Raw genomic sequence first — 13,888 nt, 5'->3', positions numbered from 1 at the left:
TGAAAGGAGTAAAAACGAACTTGTATATAAAATATATTATGTTCCTATAACGTCGAGTAAAAATATTCCCAACGAATCCTCGAACGATTCAAAGCCATGGCCGCCAGCCTCCGTATGTGCGGCCTAGAATATTTAAATCGGTTGCTTGATCCAGCAAGCAGTCAATCTAAAAATTTCATTAATATAATGATTCGATAGCGATAACGATAATACGATAAAGATAAAGATAATTTTCTATAAAGAATTACTTACCTGTTCCTCGGGGCTGAGAGAATCATTCTTTATCGATGCTCGGGGTCGTTTAATATCATCTTCTCCGTTTAGTATAACGTAACATCGATCAAGATATTTTCCCTCGTGTTGTTCTTTTAATTGCTCGAGAATAATCGAAGACGGTTTGATCCCGGTCAATTTTTTGGTAACGGCTTTGATCTTTTTCTTCGGCATCCATTTAATATCGGCGACATCATCTTCGTTTTCCTGTTGCTTCTTGTTGACGTGTTCGGTCCAATTTAGGGGTTCGTGAACGAAAACATCCATACAAGATAGGATAGGGCCCGACTCGTTTCTGAGTGCTCTTAACGTGTGCACCATAATCGCTCGTAGAAGATCTTTCTCGGTGAAAGGTCTGAGCAAGCCAAGAATTTGATGTGTTAAACGAAACGGCATCAATTCAGGAATTCTTAGATCAACGCCGGCGTCGAATGCTAATCCGAAATCGATGCCTAAACAACGACCCGATGCAACGACGATCAAAAGATTGCCGAGATGTCGATCGCCAATACCCAAAATCCAATGAGCGATGCACATTGTGGCATAAGTGGTAACAAAGTTTCGTCGCATCACAACGAAGCTTTCTACAGAGGGGCATAATACTGTGAACGTTTTGCGCAAACTGTCCCAGTCGGTTTTACGTATCAATTCGCCCATTTTAGCATTCACTTTTGCTACGCTGTACTTGACTGTCGCCTCTTTGTATCGCTCGACTTGTTTCTTCGAGGGCGCAGCGCTTTGAATCCACTGTTCGTATTGTTCACCGATCGACTCGCAACGTTTCTCTTGTTCCTTCGAGAATGTAAAGCGTATAAATTCCTGCAGAGACCTTGTGTTGTCTATCCATTGTATCAGACCCACCGTTTTCGACAAAGGGATCACCTGCGCAGAAGCAAAATCTTTGTTATATTTTCAAGTATTGGATATATTTCTGATTTTAATCAAACTCACCTGATAAGTGTCGATAGACAGCTGCTTCTGTTTGCAGGCAGTGTCGATACGCAACGTCTTGTTCATAACAGTGAACAGCTGTTGTAGTCTTTGGTCTTGTCTCAAATCTTCGCCAAACTTCACCAGAAAGTTATACTCCTTTGCGTCATTGCCAATCATAACTATTTGAATGGGTTTGCGCAGGGATTTCAGCACCTTCACGGAAGGTTCTATCTTGATGATCTTGGCGTGATACCGTGGCATAGGCTTCCTGTCGCCGGTGTACTGTCCAGGTATCTCTATGTCCTTTCCAGAGAACCTGTGCAACCAAGGACTGTAATCCTGCAAATGTGATTTATCTTTGCGCCTCCCGAAAGAGTTCTTCAATTTTTCGATCAGCTTAGAAACTTCTTGCTTAATCTTTTCGGGCTTCCACGACTCCCATCTCTTTATTTGATTCTCATAGGCTTTAATCTCGTTGAATATCGTCCCTGGTCTTAGATCCTGCTCCATCTCTCTTTTATTCGGATATACTTTCTTCAGAAGCATGCTCACAGCTGTGGCAGATCCCAGCGACAAGTTTTTCAACAGTTCAAACAGATAATACTGCAAATATAATTCCGGCTGAACGAGGTATTGCATTGCCAGTAGGAAATGATCGATTTCGGATCTCTGGTAGAGTATTTGCCGAATCTCATAGGTTCTGGCCTCGTTCAGAAGCGCAGGGTTGGTTTCCACTGTCAAACGGAACGTATACATCACAGCATTCGGATAAGTTTCCACGATGCGTTTCAGGATTGGTATGATCAACGGGGCAATGGCGGTTCCCAGATGCGAGAACAGCTGGGCTTGCCAAGATAGGAACAACCAAGTTTGGATCCCCTCGCAATCTTTCAAGAAAATATCCTTTGTCTGTTCGTCCTCGAAATATTCAGACTTGAGCAAGCAAGGGAAATAGTGGGCTGCCTCCAGAGACCCGTAGCTCATTGCTTTCAATGTGGAACGTACGAATTCTTTACTTATTTCAGCATCGCCAGCATAGCTGTCGCCCGATAATTTCTCGTAACAATACTTGGAAAGAGTGTAGTAGCACTCCCTGATGCTCGGAGATTCTACAGCGCAACACTCTTTCAGCTGATTCAAGCAATACGCGTTCAATGACTCTCGAATAGCAGGTGCATCATCGTTCGCAACATTAATCCTATCCAAAATCGCAGTGTTCCCCGCTAGTAAATCAGAGAATGTTGCATCTTTCTGACTTAACTGTGCTAGCTTCGAAGCTACTTTACCAATTTGATGCCGGATGTGCACATTTATCATTGGATCGAGATCAGCCCTCCGCAGGAGATCGTGACAGTGCGTCCAAGAAGAGGCGTAGTTGGACAGCTTCTTCTTCGTGTCTGTTTCAATCTCGCCGTTTAAGTACTTTGTCTTCGCAACAGCCAACAAGAATTGGTGCTCCATGTCTACGGAATGATCCGATATATTGATTATTTTCTCCAACTGGATCAAGTATTTTTTTGCTATGTATTTATTCTTCTGGGCCAGCGCTGTCTCGATCATTTTCAGTCGCATGCTGAAAGCTGCTGTACTCAATTGCCGAGCAATTCCTGCTTCCACTCGGTCCGGAACGCTTTCTGAATCCTGTTGAGTTTCGTCTATATTCCATTTCGCCATTGTTTTTCTTAGCGGTCCGCTGATGAACTCAATTCTATAGGATGTTAACTTCTCCCATGGGATGATGGCATCTTGAACGGATGGTAGACTGTTGTTCCAGAAGTTGAGGATGTCTCGCAAGTCGTCCGGACGCTCTGCTGTTTTTAGAACTTTTATATACCAGTTGACATCGTTGATTATTCGCAATCTCTGCAGCATGTGGACCCGCAACTGTGTAGAGAGCGGATGAAGTCTGATCCATTGTTCTCTCATCTCGTCCAATGTGCTGAGCGTTAAGTCACGAGCAACTTCTAATTGATCGTACAGCCAGAACATGGTCAGTTCACTGCCAAAGGATCGTTTAATATACTTGACTTTCGCATCGTTTCCTAGCCAAGCCTCGATAAGCTCCTTCGTCTCGAAAAGTGAGTTGCTAGCTTTCGCGTCTATTAATCTTCTTACGTAAACCTCGAACAACCATGGGAGCATCCAATCTTTCCACGGATCGTCCCAAATGTTCTCTATGCTTTCGTTTGATTTCTTTTGTATATGTTCGTCGATCTTGTCCCAGCGACACATATTGCTCAGACACTCGAACAAGCCTTGAAGACAATGCTCTTTCACCAAGACTGAATCTGTTTCGTAGGCTTTCTCGTAAGCAGCTTTCGCTTCGACCCAATTGTTAGCTGTTTGAGCAAAAGATGCGTCCCGTATATCCTCGTTCGTAATATGATTATGAAAGATGCTGAGGACCACGTCAACGTCGTTGATGGACTCGTAAAGATTCGCCAACTGCAACCATTCTTCCTGCAGACAGTGTTGCATCGTTGTGTCTTGTACATCATAATTTCTCGCTCTCTTCTTAGGCGGTTCGATATCGTTTCTACGATAGATTATATTTTCTTCGATAACAAGCGGACCGAGGAAATTCAAACTATTCAATCTCGAGACCCTTGCGACCACCTCCGGCGAACAATTAACCACGCGAGTAGCCTGCAGTATCTCCAAACTCACAGCTATCATAGCATTACTACCTCGTTCTTTTTCGACGATAAGCTTCAAACTATCAGCGACGTTCTTTACGAACTCGTTTTCTCTGCATTCTTTCAGAAACGCGCAGACAATGGAAACTGTCAAGTCCTTACAAATCTGCGAGTCCTTCTTCGCCAGCTGTTGCAACGGTTCGATCAATGTCGAGTGAAATATTTCGATGTCTGGAAAATCGCCTATTCTATATTTTCTATACAATTTCACGCTGCTTCTTTGGCGAACTGCATCCTCTTTTATCATCTCGGCACGTTGTATATTCTTCTTGATCTCTTTCTGTCGAATGGCCGACGAGATCTCGGCAGAACTGCTCAACATCCGTTTCGATTTCTTATTGTGAGCAGGTTCCGGCACCGCCGGCATTTTGAACGTATCGTCAAAGTCGTAATTGTCCGACATCGATGTAGGCTCTTGGTCGGCGAAGGTCGGTTCAAATTCCAGATCCTGAGTGGCCTGAAGATCGAACCCGGTATTCGACTCGTACGGTCTCGTGTACGAAGACTCGAACGAACCTGTAAGAGTAGCGGTCATTTGAGTAAACGTCTGATTCATTTTACTAGCTAAAGACGGGACGAAAAGCGGCGCTTTCGATCCCAGATTCTTCGTTCTCCACGAGGGTGTTATCTTATAATCTCTGTAATTACAATCTTCGTACAACGGTTCGTCGAATATCTTCTGCATATAGTTCTTCGACTTCTTGGCGAGGTCCAGGATCATGAGAAGCAGATACGGTAGAAAATTGCCGCTAGCACCAGGTACGTACGCATTCAAACTTTCCAACAATCTCTGTTCGCGAGTGCTCGTTAAGTGTGCACTTCGAGTCCAGAAGTCTAGAATCTTTTCTTGCAGCTGTTCAGCGGGATCTAATATCCCATCGAACAGCATCTCTTTGCTAATGTGCATCAGTTTTCTCGCGTCTTCCTCGTCAGACGTATCTACGATATACTTGTTATAAACGCCTATGAAAATGTCGTAGGCGCAGTCTCTGTATTCGGAAGAATCGTGTTTCGTGTACGGAGTCACCAGGACGACTAGAGACAACAAATACGACGGAGGGAGAATCGAGACTAAAGCGTGAATAATCTGTAACGCTATCTTCTCGTAAAGTAGAACTTTGTTCTTCAAGAGATCGCGAAATTTTAAATATTCCAACTCCTTCAGCACTTGTTCCGTATTGAACTTCGGTATGCAGTGCAGGAATATCTCCAAGCAATACGACTGTTCCATTCGGTCCACCCTGATCATGTTCGTAGTGACAAAGTCGAAATAAATGATTCCAGCGTCCGGGTAGCTCTTACACAGCGCGCGAATACATATGATTTGTCTGGCCGCGAATGACGCTTGCATCTGCCTTAACACGCTCCTGATCTGTTCAATGATCAGCCCGATTCTGCTCGAGAGGCTATCGTGCTCGTTCAAGTGCTTTAAAATCAGACCGAAGCACTCGCAACACTGCACCACCGTCTGCTTGTCGTCCTTCCAGTTTTGCAGAGATTTCTCGAGGAACTTGAAGATATCCTCCCTCTCGATCATCTTGTCGATCATTCCGTTCACCATGCAGATCAATATCAAGTATACCGTGGCCCCGGCCGCGGTTTCCATTTTGCTACCCAAGTTCTGCGGCAACTCCAAGCAATCACGCCACATTTCGAGTATCACTTTGATCATGTAGAGATTATATTTATAAACAGCTCCGGTAATATCGTTCGTCTTGTTCACGACTGCTGTCTCGATCATAATTTCCCATAACTTCTGCACGATCGCTTTCTCTTTGGGTGTGTCCGGCAACGCTACCCTCCGCCAGTCTATCAGCATTTCTATAACGTCAGCAATCACGTAGTTCAACGGATTCCGTACTAAATACGAGTAAGCAGTGTGTATTATTACCTGCAGACAATATTTCGCGTACGGCTTGAACACGGTTTGCATGTTTAGCATAATTTTCAGCTTGAACAGTCTGACATTGTCGCTGCCAGCTGGGCTGCAGAAACATTCCAACCATTTCGGTATTACGATATCATCCTGATCAGTATTGTCGTCGGGCGGCGTAGAGATTTGCGTCGATATCATGTGATTCAACACACCGCAAATCGTTGCCATGCATTCGTGGTTATTCAGCTGATCGCTTTCGAGCAACACGCTCATGCTCTCTTGTTTAGTGTCCGTGTTGTTGTCACGCACAACAGCTTCGTTATAATCGTAAGCGTGTATGTCTTCGTTCAAGGTGCAGTTGGACAGATCATAACTGTAGACGTAAGAGTTCCGGCCAGAGTTCGTCTGCTTTCTTATACTTTTTCTTATGTTAACCAGCTTTTTGTAGTGCTTCGGATACTCCTTGAAGGTCTGCTCAATATCGTACCGTTTCTGGCAGTCCACAATGTTCTCCCAAATCAGCTGCTCCTTCTTTCGGTTCTCAGCGAAGATGCTCTTGTAGGTGTCCTCGTCTGTTTTCAAGGACACAATCGCTATGGAAAGATTGTACGCGGAGCAGTGCAACAGTCTCATCGTCTCTTTCTGTTCCGGATCAGGCGTCTTCAGCATGCGTACCTGTAGCGTGCTTCTGTACAAATTTCTCAGCAGTTCTTTACCAGTTTCCACTTGGTCGATGGCGTTTCGTGTAATCACGCTGTCCGGATCATCGATTTCGTTGATGTCCACCTTGGCGAACATGACTGCGACGAGATCGTAGCAGCCTATCTTCGATACGATCAGTTGACTCATGTCCGAACTGCTCCCAACAATTGCTCGCTCGATTACGGTGTATATTTCACGAATATTTCTCTCGAAAAATTTCTTGATCTCGGCAGTCTCGCAGAATTCAAACGACGGTAGAAGAAATCGCCGTAGTATATCGAATCTCTCGTTTATCGGCTTGTTCAAGCTCAAGAACAACTTGTACGCTGCCTCCATAGAAGCTAGAGCATTCGCAGGCCCGATAGAAATGAAATATCTCTTCAGGTTCTCTTCCGTTCTATCATCCCATAAGTGTTCAGCGATGCCAGCAGCGAATAAAATTATCGACTTGAATACTACAATCGATTTGGTCACCGGTAGGAGTGTTAACAGCGTTTGGAAACAGTTGATCGCTTTCGAAGCTTTCACGTCCCTCAGCGAGAAATTATTTGGACACAGAGCTATCCTGTCGGTTCGCAGCGTATGTAGAATGGCAAGCAATTCTGGCTGGGAATCGGATGTTTTGTCGGTCAAGCATACCAGGAAATTCTGAAGAATCCTGATTTTATCATTCACGTCGTCGTCGTTTCCCGTTAATTGATCCAGTATCCACGCGTGAAAGTCTTTGTTCAAAGACTGCACCTCGATCGGCCTTTCCTTCAAGCTCACGACGACTCCATAAATGCTTATTAGCTTCTCTTTTCTATCGTGTTGATCGTTCACGGCTCGTTCGAAAACTGTGAATCTCTTAATCATAGCGTCCGCTAAAGATTCTCTGTTCTCGCGTAATTCGTTTCGGTGTCGTTGCACAAACAAGAATAGTTGCTCCATCATTGTCAGCAGAAGAGACGAATTTGTTTGCAATAACGAGTCGAATGCTTCCATAGTTTTCTCTGCATCCTTCAGCATGTATTTAAATATCTCGTTTTTAAACAGACGTAGAAAGTACATGCCCAGACGATCTTCTGGGACGAACAAGTCCCAGACCATCGTATCGTTCCCAATTAATGCGACAAGCGTTTTCGTTATCGATGTCTGCAAAGAATTTCACGTTTCAACGATTAAGTTAACGATTTCATTCGCCAACTCTGATCTGATTAGACTCTGGATGTTTATGCAACATAAATGAATATTCTTCATTGATAATCTTAATGCGATGAAAATAATATATATATATATATATATATTAATACTCTCAAAATCTTTTAATATTTTCACAGTTCATTGAAAATTGCACTTGTTCATTTTTGTTATAAATGCATAAAAGTGTCCGGAGCCTACTGATCTGATTTTGATGCAACGTACCTCGTAACGACTGAGGAGCAGCTCCATCAGAATTTGCAAATACTCGATTACCGGCGTCTTTATATTTACAGAAACAAATTCGCCTATTTCTTCTCGTGCTAGAACACCAAAGACTCGCGTAATTTTATCGTCCGGTTGATCGATCGAATAAATCCCCTAAAAATCATAGTACTGATCATGTGTCTCAGGAATCAGTTAGGAATCAATTAGTGATAAAGAAACAGCGAAAAAAGATTATTAATGAAAATTACATTGTACATCTGACCGAGGATATTATGTCGCTCCAAAAACCTTAAACCGTGAACATATTGTTTCAGTTCACTACAACTACATGAGCTGGAAACAATTTTGTCTAAATCAATGAAATTGTTTATATGCTTCTCCACGTGCACAGATAGTTGACGTTTTATAGCATCTAGTATGGCGTGATCGCCCTTTCGTATCATTGATTCCATTAGGTCATGTAGAATTAGCGAAAGCGATTCGGTGCTTTCGAGATTGATCGTCTCGAACCCTACAACTTGAGGGCACATTATACATTTTGAGATTAGCTCGAACAGGTCCTTGCACAGAAAGTAATCCGGCACATAGTTTTCCTGAAATTGAAAAGGATTGTTTCAACACGAAAATCTCGAGAGGATAGCGAGAAACAATTTACTCACATCGGAGTCGAGAAGAATTCGGAAGAAATCGAATATGGTTACTATCAGCTTGCACTGTAAATTCTGTAATTCGTCCAACTCTTTCGACAGCATCACCGCGCTGTCATCGCCCGTTTCACGTTTCATCTTGTTCACTACAAAAATGAAATTCTTCGCGCTATTAAAAAGTATTTCGGTCTCTGCACTCGAATTCGCGAATAAATACTCCATCTTCAACAGATCGTTTTTTATCAGCCAAATGTAACAATCCAAACTCCTCAGGAGAGGCAAAATAATACTGCAAGTAATTAGATCCTCCGTCTTCGAGTCTAGATCGTTGAATATTATTCTATTAAACTGTTTGTTTCCATAGACAGCGATGAAATGATCTATCATCGTTGCGACCGAGTCGCAATCATTTATATGTTCAGAGAGTTTAACCACCAGGTCCATGCATTTCGCCCTGCAAGTAGAGTTTACGGAACCGCATTGAGTGAGCAGCCAGTACGCTGCATCTGTTAGAGTTGCTCCTTTGAATTCTGTCGGCAATCTACGTTTACCGTGATTCGCATTCAATAAATTCTTCTTCGCGATTAGCACTCTTTCAACATGATTGAGCGCAACGACGATCGTGGGATCGTTGCAACCGTCTAAACTCTTCACGAAGCAATACAAAAGTTCCAGCCAGTATACAGAAACAATTGTTTCGTCTTCCCGTAGGATAGCGTAAAGATGATTGAAAGCTGTTGCGGCTGCTATTCGTTTGCACGTAGACGGATGAACCGCGAAATTCATCATTTTGTTTACAACCTCGTCGATGTTTGATTCAGTTCCTCTCCTGTCGTTGTTAGACTGTTTTATAGACCATTTAGTAAATTCGGCTAAACACGCTCCGGAGAACTCCCTGAGCGAAGAGTTCGAGTCATTGCTCAAAGCCTCGAACACCGAATCTATGAAGCACGTGGTCGCTAGAGATTTCAGCATGAATTTCGAGCTCAACCAATGCATCAGCTGCAGCATCAGAGGCTGAAAGATTTGCCTAGCTGCTTCATCGAAATCGCAGCCTAAGCTAAGTAAAGCTGGGCATATTATGTTGTACAGAGGTGCGAATTTATCCAGATTCGACTTCGATGTTTTCCCCAAGATCAACATTACCATAGAATGCAGCACTTCGCAGGCGATGATCTTCGTTCGCCTGTCCCCAGAGTTTCGCGCTAATTCAGTCAGCCTTGGTAGAATTTTGTCGAAATAAATATCCACCTCTGCATCGGACAGAGACAGCGAATACTTGAGCAAATCTTTCTTGTCCCAAGTGGCTCCTATATCCATGGACTTTTTGTAGACGAAACTCATCAACGCATCGGTGTCAAGCGACGCGATAAATAATAGAACTCTCATCTGAAATTTTTCTAATGTTTTCTCGTTGTCTCTGAGCACGATACGCTTGATAACTTTCCTCTCGGATTTAATTATATCCTGTGACATCTCCACGTAGCTCTCTCCGCTGTTTAAATACGGCTCCAAGAATGGTACAATCTCTAACAGAAATTTACTCTTCTGTTGATCGTTCGAACAGCTCGACCATCTTTCCAACGCGTTCAACGCGGTCCAAGCTACTTCGAAATCGCTTAATCCCACAGTTAAAGCTATCTTGAACGTTGGAATCGAACTGTCCAGTATGCGCTCTATATACATCTCTGGTACGTTTAGAATTAGGGATAAACAAGTAGTCAACAATTCGCCTGTGAACGTAGGCATCAAGTTCAATATGTTAATCAAGTATTTGTATAACAACTCCAGTGTTTCTGTTTCACTCTCGTCTTCGGTTAAACTGGGAATATGTTTGAACGTTGCGTACACTAATTTGTAAAAGCCCGATACAAGAGGCCGCTTGTAAGACATATCGATGAACTTTAATAGGAATCTGTGCAAAGTTCTCGTCAACAACGAGGACTCTAATTTATTGATTATATCGACATATAAATCGACGATGTTGACAAACATTCGAAAGTCTGCCGCGTTCTCGGCAATTTGAGAAAAGCTCGCGTCCGAGAATATGTTATCGTCGTTCACTCTCGTGTTTAGATTTAATTTCGTGATTAGCGTGATGCACACGTGTATTGCTGAATCAACCACGTCTTGTACAATGTACTCGTGTGGTTTATACCACTCTCGTTTCAAAAGCTGTGACCACAAAGGTAAATAATTTTTGTAGCACATTAGTAGCTCGTCGAGGCGTTTCAATTCCCGTTCTAATTCTGCGTCGACGAGTAGAGTGTGCGAACAGGTCCATATTATTCCGTTATAAACTACGTAAAAAGAAGAAATGTTGTTATTATGTTTAAATAAATAGTTAGAAATCATAGAAATATACGTACTTAAATTATATAGAAACTCTTCTAACAAGGCTTTGCTAACTGTCCGAATGTTCACGATCGTTTTCGTCAGCGAGTGAATCGCAAAATTTCGATTCACTATGGGAAGTTCGGGAAACCTTTTAATTAAAATAATACTGAGCTTTGAAATGATGTTGATCTGATCGATCGATAGTTCCGACATGTGCAATATTATCTCAGACAAGGCTTCTAGATAATCGCAAATACTGTCCAAGTCTAATTGTCCCAAATTTTCTCTGCAAACATTTAATTTATTAATTAGTGTACGAGATAACTACTTGGATCAGTGCTTCCCAAACTTTTTTTACTCGCGGCGCCTCAGAGTCACCGCTCGAGTGCTTAGGGTTCAATGCGTAGCTCGCGTACCTGGAACAAAGTGGCATAGCGCAATGGGCAACCAGAGAAAACATTTCTCTCACATCGTTATGCGTGAGATACCTTTTACATGGAGCAGCCATCTGACTGAAGCCGTATACTACAAAACGTATATTTGCAATTACTTCTTGGTTATCTTCCAATTGTTTTTCGAAAAAGTTTTTAAAATACTAAAACATAAAGGTCACGATTATCACAATGATTCTCTCTCTCTCTTTCTCTATCTATCCGATTAGAATAATAGAAATATTTCAATAGAAATTTACCAAAAATACAGTTTTGTCTTCCTCGGAAGTTTTCTTCTTCAACATTTCCCCGATCGATCTATAAAAGTTTCTCAAAGCGCGTTGTCCGCATTCGCTGCATTGCGTATTCTTGTCTTGAGCAAGATTGATTAATAGTTTATACCAATGGTCATAATCGGCGTAGACAAATTCACGGAACAGGTAGATATGACGGGACAACAAGTTCACTGCGGATCTCATCGCAATTTTTTTAACTTGATATCTCTCCGGACGACTGAACTCTTTAACCCAGCTATACAGTTCTTCGTAATGTTCTCTTTCCAGGTCTTCCGAAAATTCTCTCAATAAGTCCGAAAAAACATCGAAATATATTTGAAATATATCGGTCGACCGAACTGTGTTTCGAGGATTATTCTAGAATCATAAATCCAAGAATAAAAATGTATACGTTACAGTTATTCTCTGGTATTGTATACCTGCTTTATAAAGTCGTTTCTTAATTGCCGAAAAATGGCAGTTGCATTTTCATGTATTTCCAACAGATCTGGTCTATGCCTTATGATCTTGGCAATCACGGAGAACCATATACTTCTCTCTGGAATAATATACAAACAGCATTTACATAAAGTTACCGGTATGATCGAATTATCGAACAATCAACTTTTACCTTTTATATCTACCATAGCAAACAAAGATACCAATTTTTCTATAGTCTTGCCTAATTCCATTTCGTGTTCCTTAAATAATTCGATTAACTTGATGAAAGCATTGCAAGCTGGTTTTTTAATCAACAACGAACATTTTGTTTCCAGCACCTTCTGACATATGTTCTGTAACAAATTATACTTATAATATATCTGAATTATATTGTTTAATATATGAAACGTGATACGATACTTTAGTGTCAACGATGTATGGCAGAAATATTTCTGAAAATTGTTCTATAACAAATTCGAGGAGACGAAACGCATTCTTAATCACTGTATCAAAATTTTTGTCAGGCTTCAATGTGTTAAATTCATTTTCAAGGAAACAGAGGATACCTTCCTGTTTATCGAAAAATATGGATAACGCCAATTCTGGAAAAGAATAATGTAAAACATTAGTAAACGTTATTGTAAAATAAAATACAACAAGCAGAACGTTCAGAACGTAGTGTTAATTAATTAATGATTCATACATACCTCTGTCGTCCTTCGATAATCTTTCAAAATAAGTTTTACTGTCCTCCAAAATTTCTGTAAGATCGCTGGCGTTTCTTTCTCTCACACCTCTCGTGAAAATGTTCATAAACGTTCGAAACGAATCCATATTTGACTGCTCCTAAAGATTTTCACGAATACGAAAACTACAAACACAGCCCCATAGTGCAAAAATAATAAATATTCTCCATGTATGTGCAGTATCGTTTGAACTGGTTTGAACGATTACCGACTTGTTTACAAATTACAAAGTTGCTTGCAGCGCATTCTTGTCAATTCTTGTTTGCAGTGAACTTGACTACATAGAAACGAAACCCCAGCTGGTTTTTTCAATCTCTTCTTGTTGTCTTATTTGTTTGTCAAATGTATAAATATGGAATTTTCCACGAATCTGGGACAACGATGATAGCAATTTTTCGAGTAAAATTCAATTCAACAGAATCTGTATGGTATTTCCTCACCGACGCGCGACGCGACGAGCTCGTCGGTGACTTCCCGCGTTTTTGCATTTTTGAATGCGGCCACTGCGGCGTCGCTCTCTGTTTTATCGACCGATCTCGGAGAGTTTATCGGTAAAGAAGCAGTAACGAAGAAGGCGAAGAAGTAGAAAGTTTCGGTTCTGATCGAATACCTACTTCGTGCTTGAATTTTGTTTTTTGGAGAAACAGATAAGCAAGAATTTAAAACAATTTAAAATGATGAGGCTTGTTTATAAACTCTTCAGAGATAAGAAACATCTTATTATATGATCTAGATTTATCCGGTGACGTATCACGTGTCAGAAGCCGGTCGAATAATCTGTTTTCATAACCCGGAGATAAGACATTGCGGGGGGTATGTTATCAGCGCGTAGAAACCAGTGGAAACTTATCATCATTTCCTAATAACAATAATATCTTCCTTACACTGAAACCATAAATACGCAAATTTCTACATTTATTATATAGGTTTTATTTATGAGAAAAAAATATTTTTATCAGAAATATGCATCAAATCCGTAGTCTGCTATTTATAATTAAAGAGAATATTTCAAGTTTCGCGGTGTTTCGCGGCTCGATGACAGAACCTGTTCAACAAGTGTCTTGTATACATCAAACAAAACAGATTGAAATAACATACCGAGCGGTTAGAGATTGCGGTATTGA

At 41.4% G+C, this 13,888-nt stretch overlaps 1 protein-coding gene across 3 annotated transcripts; it reads right to left on the bottom strand.

Annotated features, from left to right (window-relative positions):
• Positions 1-20: 20 nt before the first annotated feature.
• On the bottom strand, positions 21-13,872 carry LOC143217046 (DNA-dependent protein kinase catalytic subunit). 3 transcript variants are annotated; one of them, XM_076440744.1, is made up of 13 exons: positions 12,726-13,872; positions 12,439-12,620; positions 12,209-12,371; positions 12,018-12,136; positions 11,563-11,955; positions 11,288-11,466; positions 10,904-11,157; positions 8,547-10,834; positions 8,136-8,480; positions 7,885-8,040; positions 1,225-7,614; positions 253-1,155; positions 21-166 (listed from the first exon to the last, which is right to left on the bottom strand). In XM_076440744.1, exons 1-13 carry the CDS (start codon positions 12,850-12,852, stop codon positions 89-91), a joined length of 11,577 nt encoding a protein of 3,858 aa, XP_076296859.1. In that variant the 5' UTR covers positions 12,853-13,872; the 3' UTR covers positions 21-88. The 3 variants fall into 3 exon arrangements, with proteins under 3 accessions (XP_076296859.1, XP_076296858.1, XP_076296860.1); XM_076440743.1 differs by having other exon boundaries at positions 8,547-11,157; XM_076440745.1 differs by lacking the exon at positions 21-166 and having other exon boundaries at positions 1,034-1,172; positions 8,547-11,157.
• Between the last annotated feature and the right edge of the window lie 16 nt (positions 13,873-13,888).

The sequence above is a fragment of the Lasioglossum baleicum genome, chromosome 16 (genome assembly GCF_051020765.1).
Source record: "Lasioglossum baleicum chromosome 16, iyLasBale1, whole genome shotgun sequence".
Classification (NCBI taxonomy): Eukaryota; Metazoa; Arthropoda; class Insecta; order Hymenoptera; family Halictidae; genus Lasioglossum; species Lasioglossum baleicum.
Note: the sequence above shows the minus strand (reverse complement) of the source record. Positions and strands in the feature narration are given on the sequence as shown.